General features: G+C 48.2%; 1 protein-coding gene across 3 annotated transcripts; it reads right to left on the reverse strand.

Moving 5' to 3' along the window:
• Positions 1–293: 293 nt before the first annotated feature.
• Positions 294–7046, reverse strand: FST (follistatin). Of its 3 annotated transcripts, none has more exons than XM_027520200.1 (6): positions 6519–7046; positions 4361–4552; positions 3705–3923; positions 3159–3383; positions 2249–2476; positions 294–1494 (listed from the first exon to the last, which is right to left on the reverse strand). In XM_027520200.1, exons 1-6 carry the CDS (start codon positions 6601–6603, stop codon positions 1412–1414), a joined length of 1032 nt encoding a protein of 343 aa, XP_027376001.1. In that variant the 5' UTR covers positions 6604–7046; the 3' UTR covers positions 294–1411. The 3 variants fall into 3 exon arrangements, with proteins under 3 accessions (XP_027376001.1, XP_027376000.1, XP_027376002.1); XM_027520199.1 differs by having other exon boundaries at positions 2249–2479; XM_027520201.1 differs by lacking the exon at positions 294–1494 and adding an exon at positions 1662–1774 and having other exon boundaries at positions 2249–2479.
• Between the last annotated feature and the right edge of the window lie 1539 nt (positions 7047–8585).

Genomic DNA, 8585 nt, shown 5'->3' on the forward strand with positions numbered 1-8585 from the left:
ATAGCTAAGAAGATGATGTTTTTAAAGAGGAAACTTTAGGCTTAGCACATTGCAAGGAGGGACATCTACAGTTTCCTCCAGTGCTGAGTGGAAAGTATGCCATCGTTACTACAAAGGCGTGGATGGACCTCAGATTCCTTTTTCCTTTTGAGGTGATCTGTAATTTACCTTGGAGTTCTTACTACCCTGGTCACTTAATTTTAGTGATAATTGTATTTCTCAACGAATATCTCATATACATTTTTACTCAAAAGTCCTAACAGCTTCTTTTACATCATCAGCAATTGAGACCATTGGCTTTTTAAAATTTTTTTATTTTTTCACTCATCATTTATTTACAAATACACATTATAACTTTTATATACATTGCACATTTACATGGTAGAAAAGTATAAAACTATATATTTAAATGAATTTATATTTAACTTGCCATGTTTGAAAATATAAAATTGCATCAGAAAAAAGTATTATGAAAAGCAAGAAACCTGAACTGATAAAGCTTTGATATACTTTTCATGACACATTGGGTGAAAAGAACTAGTTGAAAAGGTACAGCAGACTAGCCTTTAAAGGAAACACCTAACATAAGGTTGAATGTACAGCATTCTCCTTCTTTCAGGCTCCTGACACCCATATCACTCAATTCTTTGGATCTGTAACATCTTAGAAGTACATGATTAGAAACCCAACACTGCTATCACCACCTGCCTCACCGATGTCTTCATCACAACCAGAGAACAGAAATAGGAGTTTCCTCAAAGATGTATCCTCTGTACCTGCTATCTGAGTCAGAGTTATAATGCCTTTTGGTCAGTCAAGATTCCTTGTAAACAAAACCCGAGGGATCAGGTATGTACAGAACAGGCAGCAGAGAATCCAATAAATAAACAGGACAGAAACTGACATGCAAGTTGGTTAAAGTGGAAAAGAGTCTAACGACAGGTAAATGAAGGGAGACAGATGAGTGAGTGAATAGTAAGGAATGGACTTAAATGGTTTACAAGGAAAAAAAAAAAGCTTTTACTTTACAAGCAAGAGACCTCACAATAAATAACAACTGCTCTTCCTTTCACGAATAAATTTCTTCAAAAACAAGGTGTACAGTCAACCAGACATTTTATGTATAAATTATAAAACATGACACAGTATAAATAAATGTCTACAAGTCTCAACTATGGGCCTCATCCAGTAGACCTCACAATGACTGCCTCTCCGGGTCCAGTGAGTAACAAGGTGGCCTGGGAGAGAGCTTTAGGACAAAGGTCCTTTATGTATAGTTTTCCCCCCAAATAAATAGGCATACACTTATTTACAGTATGGACAATGTATTTTTTTTCTTTTACTTTTTTTCTTTCCTTTTTTTTTTTTTTTTGCCTAAAGGCTATGTCAACATTGAACATTGGTGGAGGGTTTACCACTCTAGAATGGAAGATATAGGAAAGCTGTAGTCCTGGTCTTCATCTTCCTCCTCGTCTTCGGTGTCTTCCGAAATGGCTAGATGGGGGAATACAGGGGAGCTGCTGTTTAAATACGGACAACAACAGCGCAGAAGCAGCTCAGTGTATGTTTTCAAAGCCCTCTGTAACAGCCATATTACAGCGTTGCATTTTTATGTGACTTGCAGTAAGATGCTGTTTTGTTTTTGGCATCTGCTGTTATGTAACAAGTTTTAAAAAAACTTTTTTTTTTTTTTTTTTTTAAAAACATTATCTATGAAGTCAAAAACTGCAGAAAGTTCTGAAGAATCAATGGCTCAGGTTTTACGGGCAGATTCCTGAAATTAGATAAAAAGCGCTCTTGTGTTCTAGGTATAACTGCTTTGGGTCCTTAATTTAGTTAGTAGGGGCAACTGCGCAAAGCAGCAGCCTATGTGTGATAACAGAAAGCTGTCTTTGAAAAAGAAAAAAAAAAAAAAAAAAACCTTTGAAGTAGTTAGTTCAGATTCAAGTGTTAATAAAAGCAAACAGCAAAGCACACTACTAAAACAAAAGGAATTACGGGCAGATGATTGGAATGGGCTATTTTAGAGGTGATCTTGTTGATGATCATCAGACAAGTCCTAAAGGCCCCGAAACATTTCAGGTGATTTTTTTTGTGGATTGCTGAATTGCTGGTGCACTTTAGCAGCTACCTAACTTAAACAGAAGTGGGCTTATCTGGGGGACGTTTTCGTGCTTTCTAAGTCTCCATTCCCTAGGACTTGCCTGGGAAATCCTTAAACTGCGGCAAGGTTAGAAATCACACTTACAGTTGCAAGATCCGGAGTGCTTCACTTCCAGCAGCACGCCCGAGGAGCAGGCCGCTTCCTTCATGGCACACTCGCTAGCATAGGTGGCATTGTCACTGGCACAGACAGGCTCCTCAGACTTACTCTCAGGGCACAGCTCACCGCAGAGTGAACACCGGCCTCTGCCAACCTTGAAGTCCCATAAACACTTTTTTCCACCAGTGCACTGGATATCGTCACAGGACTTTGCTTCTAGGATATAATACACCTGTGATAAGTAAATCCATTCTCCTCACCTTGTCCCCTTTCTCTAGCCTTCTATCAATAAATGAATAAATGTAAACATATAAAACATATTTTATTACTCACTAATGGGGCTCATGGAAATACTGTGCAAAAACACTCTATAAAACTGAAACACACACACACATACTCAAAACTCCTAGTTTCCTCTATACTAGCTTAATGCATGAAAATACTGTAGTATTTTCTTAAAACAGGATTTCATAGTATCCTTCAATTAAATATGTATTTGATTACTTCCCACAAGTGGGATCTTTAAAAAAAAAGAAAGAATTCTATCAGTTATCAGAATCTGATAACAGATTTTAGGAACTGTTAAGTAATTATTTCTCGCTTCCAGCAAGTCTAGCACTTAAAAAAATGTGTAAAATTGAGTGAGTTCTTAGATTTCTACGAAGGAAAATTGTTTCCTGTGTCTTGCTGGCATTTCAATATGTATGCCAATGTATCCAGAAGACAATGGTAAAAAAAAAAAAAAGACAATGGTTTCCTTAAGGTGGTCATGACAGTTTACCGACTTTGATGAAGCTAGTTTTGGGAAGTTTGGGGTTTATTTATTGGTTAAGCTCACAGTTTTATCACAATTATAGCCTTTTTCTCTTTTCCTTCCTCAATCCAGAATACCTACTGATACACTTTCCCTCATAGGCCAATCCAATAGATCTGCCCAGTAGGCAGGTAGCTTTTCTCAGGTGACAGGCACTGGGGTAGGTCACTCCATCATTCCCACAGAGATACTGTTCAGAGGAGGTGGGCTCTGGGCAAATTCTGTTACAAGTCACACAGTAGGCATTATTAGTCTGGTCCACCACGCATGTAGAGCTGCCTGGACAGAAAACATCCCGACAGGTCTCTGAAACAAAGAGGGAAAAACATTAATATTAAACACGTTAATAGGTACCTTCTTCCGGACTGAGCCACTGGACGGTTTCAAGGAAATCATGAAACAGAAGCATTCAGCTTTAGGAACGCACTTGGGTAGCTCTGCAGTTTTTAAAAGAAAACTAAGACTCTAGGTTGAACCTTTAGTGTCTTAAGGAATCTTTAGAATATAAAGTTAGAAAGGGTTCCTTTATTTGATATTATTATTATTAGGCTATTACGCCCATCCCAGGGGTCCTGCAGCGGGTCTACCTCAAGCAGAAGGCTGGAGGAGGGGTCGGGTAGGACCTACTTTTACATTTGCCCTGGTACTGGACTTGCAGCTCTGGCTGCTCTTTACATCTGGCCTTGAGGAGTGCACATTCGTTGCGGTAGGTTTTTCCATCCAGCCCACACACCGGGCCTTTCCAGGTGATGTTAGAACAATCTGGGGCACAGACGCAGCGGGGTTTGTTCTTCTTGTTCATTCGGCATTTTTTTCCGGGGCCACAGTCCACGTTCTCACACGTTTCTAGGAGTTGGAAAGAGGCAGGGATTAAAACCAGGGTCAGGCACCATGCAGGTTAGCCAGGAGGGCTGTGGGTGCCTTGCGCAATCCTGCAGCCAAGAGTCTGAGCCCAAGGGGCTAGGCTGTTGCCCGGAAGTTGAGAAGAGGGAAGGGTGGGGGACAGTGGGCTGCATTCCCTATCCAAATCTCCCTCAAAGAGCAAGGGTTGGCTGGCTTCACCGCCACATTTGGCTAAGAAGTCCGAGAACCTCTGGCGACCCTTGTTTTGCCTGTAGTGTGTGACAGGAGATTCAGCCCGAATGGCTTACCAGGGCTGGGGGTGGTTAGGGGGAACCCACGAACAAAGCTCCTCCAGTCCCAAACCCCGGCTGGGCACTGGGGAAGCTGAGGGTAAGACGCCCTCTACTGAGGGCCTGCAGACTGGGGAGGAAGAGCCCTACCTTTACAAGGGATGCAGTTGGGGGCGCCCCCGTTGAAAATCATCCACTTGAACAGCGTGTTGTCATTTACGTCCTCCTCGGTCCACGAGGTGCTCAGGCGGCCAGTGCTGCAACACTCCTCCTTGCTCAGTTCTGTCTTGTACAGGACCTGACAGCGGCCGTTCTTTGCTTGGCGGAGCCAGCAATTCCCAGCTGCGGGGAGACAGGGGTGGGGAGGTGGGCAAGTGAGCCGGCGGCGCCGGCTGGGTAGGGGGAGGGAGGCAGTGAACCGGCAGGGGAAGGAGACCCGGCGGGGATGGGGAGGGAGTGAGCGTGGAGGAGAGACGGCAGAGAAAAAGCAGAAAATAAATCAGAGGGAGTGAAGGGGTGGAGAAAGGCGAGGGGTGGAGGGGGGGACCAGATTGAAGAGGTGGGAGGTGGGCGATGGGGAGGGAGGGCGAGAGCGAGAAGCCCGAGCGCTCCAGCCATATCAATGTCAGTTACCAGTGACCCAGACACAACACGTGCAGCTTGCATTGACTTTTACTAGACTGTTTACTTTTATTCGTCCCATTTCATAACCTGCAGCGACTCGAAGGGCAGATTAAAGAACCTGACAAAAACAGGATGCGACGGATGTTTTTACATGTCGGTTTCATGTAGGCGGTACGGGGATTATTTGTGACAGGGGTTAAAAAAGTAGAACTTAAGAGAGAGAGAAAGAAAAGAGAGAGAAAGAGAGAGACCCAGACAGACAGACAGACAGACACACACACACACACACTCACACACACACATACAGCAACAGATCACGCAAAAGGCACTTCTGAAAAATGAAAGCAAAAAAGCAACCGGGCCCTGCCCGGCGCTGCCCCTCTCGGCCTCGAGGCGCAGCCCGCCCGACGGGCCGTTTTGCAATCCGCCAGACCCAAAGGACGCCCGCGGCCACCGCGATCTTTCGAAATCTCCGAGGGCTACTTTCCACGGCGCCCACGTCCCGGGCAGTCAGGCAGCGCCTCGCTCCGAAAGGTGGGCAACTCAGAGCAGTAGTGCGTCGCAGGCGGCTAGGAGCTGTGCCCAGGGGGCCGTATACAACACGCATAAAATAACGCTAAAGTCAGGAAAGTTCCAAGTCTGCCTCAAGAAAAGTATTGGGGTTGGGGGCGGGGGGGAAACAAGGTGGGAGGGGGACTTACTATCGTTTCATGGTTATATATACATATATATATATATATACACACATACACACACACACATCCCTGTATCATACCCACCGAGATTATCTTTGCAAGTAGCCCCCCGCCCCCCACCTTCTTCCTTTTTAATGTTCAGATTTTGGTCAGGAAGACGTCTTATGAATCATCCATATAACTTTAACAATAATTGGACCGCAAGCTGCTATTATTATTTTAAAAAATTCTGCCCAAAGACTAATGGAGATAAATCTAATTAAAAAAAAAAAAACTTTAGAAATTTGCTCTTATTGCATCTCAGAATTTAAATCAATTGTGGGTTCCTCACTGTTCTACAGAAAGTTAACAATCAGGAATGAGGCAAAAGGGAAAAAAACTGTAAACTTTTCAGAACAGTCCGGGGTAATTTTTTTTTTTTTTTTGCGGGGTTGGGGGGAGGGGGTTAGAAGAAGCATCCACTAGGCAGAAAGCTACTTCCCTCTAAAATTTTCGGCACCCTCATTTCCAAGTTTGGGCAAAGTTTCTGAAACCACGTCCCGCAGTCACCGAGGAAATTTCAGTATTCCCCCCTCCCCACTCAGTCATTTTTTAAAGTATCCAAAAGATGCAGGAGGGAGAGAGGTTAGATTGCAAATGAGTGGATTGCAATCTTCAGGCTACCGATGCTTATCCCCTTCTTCAGAGCCAAACAGGGGAGATAACATCTAAACTCATTAGGTCCAGAACTTGGAGCATCTAACCCTAACTACTGAGAGAGACTCCAGCTCACTCCCTTTCCTTTTAAAGGATAACCGCGCTCCAAACTCGGTTCCCAGTCCTAAAGTGTCACTGCCTTCAATTCTCCCACTCCTCTCCATCCCGGATTCGCTAAGTTGGTCCAACATCTTCCGAAAGCAGAGTTGCTCAGAACAGACCCGGTGGAGACGCCCGAAAACTACAAACCCCTGCCCTCCGCCGAGCCTCCCTGCGCATCCCGCCTCGCTTACCCTGGGCGCTGCGGTCCTCCATGAACTGGCAGAGAAGCAGCAGCAGGAGGCAAAGCCCGCCGGGCTGGTGCCTAGGACGGGCCATCCTGAGGGCAGGCGCGGGGTGAGGAGCGCGGCGGCGCGGGGAGCGGGCGCGGTGGCGCGGGGAGCGGGCGCGGCGGCGGGTGGCTCTGGCAAGCGGTGCGCGTCGCAGAGGCGAGCGGCGGAGGGCGCAGCTATCCCGGCGTAGCCCAGCACTTGCCGCCGGCCGCCCTCGCGATTCAATGGACGTCAGAAGCCAGGCGCAGCCGCGCTTTAAATCTAGACGGGGGTCTCCACGGTTTGCGGTGGGCGGTCTCCCAGTGTGTGGGGCAGTGGGAGGGCGGCCGCGAGAGAGGGTGTGCGCGGTTCCTTGGGGGTGGGGAGCTTTTAAAAGTTCAGTGTGAATCAGGTGACATTTCCCACCTTCTGAAACCCTTCCCAATTATCTGGTGGAGGTGCCCGAAATCAAAGCGGCAGGAGGGGAATCGCCGAGTTCTTATTTGCGTAGGAGCGAGAGGGAGGGGGCAGGAGACCCGGGCGCGGGGGGGTGGGGGGGACGCTTCGGGGGTGGGGAGTGGGGAAGAACACCCACTTCAAGTCCTGCACGCCGCCGCTCGCTGGCAGCGCCGGCGCGCCCGGGGTGGCGTGTGTGTGTGTGTGTGTGTGTGTGTGTGTGTGTGTGTGTGTGTGTGAGTGTGTGTGAGTGTGTGAGTGTGTGTGTGTCTGGCGCGGTGAGGGCGCTGGAGGCGGCGGCGGGCAGGGCGGAGCGGAGCGGGGCGGCGGGGCGGGAGTTGGTCTTCGCAACGCCGCTCCTCAGCTCCAGGAAGACTTCGCAAACGCCCGGAGAGCCCCGAGCTGCCTTAATACCCCGCCGGAGGTCCGGTCGCTGCCGTGTTAGGCCCCCGCAGTCTGGCTGCGGGACCCCGCGACGTTGTCTGTCTGGGTCTGCGCGTGCCGAGCGCCGCGGCCACCCCCGAGCCCAGGGTTGTGGCTGGGAACCCCGGGCCCCGGCACCTTCCACCCGGGGCAGAACCTGGCGGAGACGCGGCCCTCCGTCTCGACGAGTTAGAAGCGAACAAAAATGTTTAACACCTCGGCCCGGGCCTCCCCCCACCGTCACAGTCTCGCCCTCCTTTTCTTTTCTCCCCTTTCACTTCGCAGCTTCTGGAGGAGTCGGAGCCCGGAGCGGGGGCGCCGACGTAGGCGGTCTACCCGCCTTCCGCGGCTCGGAGACTCCCCAGTTTCTGTCCTGTGTCTGTCTCTCTCACTCTCAGTCTCCTTCTCAGTCTCTCTCTCGGTTCGCGGAATAAAAAAGATTGCAACATCGATAATGAACTTCTGTAGCCTCAGTTTATTAAGCACAGTGCCTGGCATTCTTCGCTGAAAGTTGGCGGGTCTCTCATTTATAACATTTTTGGCACCGCTGAATGAAACAGAGGAGGCGATATTTCCTTTTATATAAAACGATTACTTCACGGAAAATGCTATATTGTTTATTCCAAAGCTGCCTTTTAAATTTCTATTCTTTTCGCTTCTAGAGCCCGAAGAACAGACAGTGAAGTATGCAGACAAAATTCTTGGACATTCGCAGGTCCCTGGGATTTTGTTCTACGGATTTCAAATCCGCCCCTCTTCGCCCCCCACCCGCCTACCTCCCCCCTCCCCGCCAGACGGCCCCCCCCCACGCCTCCTCTCGCCCTCCCACCCCCCAACTTCCACCACCCGCCTCCCACCCTCTCCACAACTGCAAATAACTCAGTGATAACAGATTTTTTTCCACCAACTGCAGGAGATAGTGCTAATCTTTTAATAAAAGATCCCATTACAATGGGATCTGTCTGGACAGACTATAATAGATCCCGAAATACAGCCGTGCTAATATTAGAAGACAGTTGTTTGGGTGCCTCTCAGACGGGCCCAAGCCCCCCTTTGAAAGTGGGCATGAATCACAAAGCCCGCGGCCGCCGCACCTGCACCGCGCGCATTCGGTGCAGCAGGCTGGTAAAAACGGGTGACCTCGCCGCTGCTTTTCGCTTTATAATTACC

The sequence above is a fragment of the Bos indicus x Bos taurus genome, chromosome 20, assembly GCF_003369695.1.
Source record: "Bos indicus x Bos taurus breed Angus x Brahman F1 hybrid chromosome 20, Bos_hybrid_MaternalHap_v2.0, whole genome shotgun sequence".
NCBI classification, from domain to species: domain Eukaryota; kingdom Metazoa; phylum Chordata; class Mammalia; order Artiodactyla; family Bovidae; genus Bos; species Bos indicus x Bos taurus.

What these genes read in the sequence shown, in the direction of transcription:
- FST (XM_027520199.1), bottom strand. Translation starts at nt 6,603, where the DNA reads ATGGCCCGTCCTAGGCACCAGCCCGGCGGGCTTTGCCTCCTGCTGCTG. An exon ending in GGAGGACCGCAGCGCCCAGG is followed by an intron (nt 4,553 to 6,518) that starts GTAAGCGAGGCG and finishes GTCTCCCCGCAG; the next exon opens with CTGGGAATTGCTGGCTCCGC. An exon ending in GTACCAGGGCAAATGTAAAA is followed by an intron (nt 3,384 to 3,704) that starts GTAGGTCCTACC and finishes TCTTTGTTTCAG; the next exon opens with AGACCTGTCGGGATGTTTTC.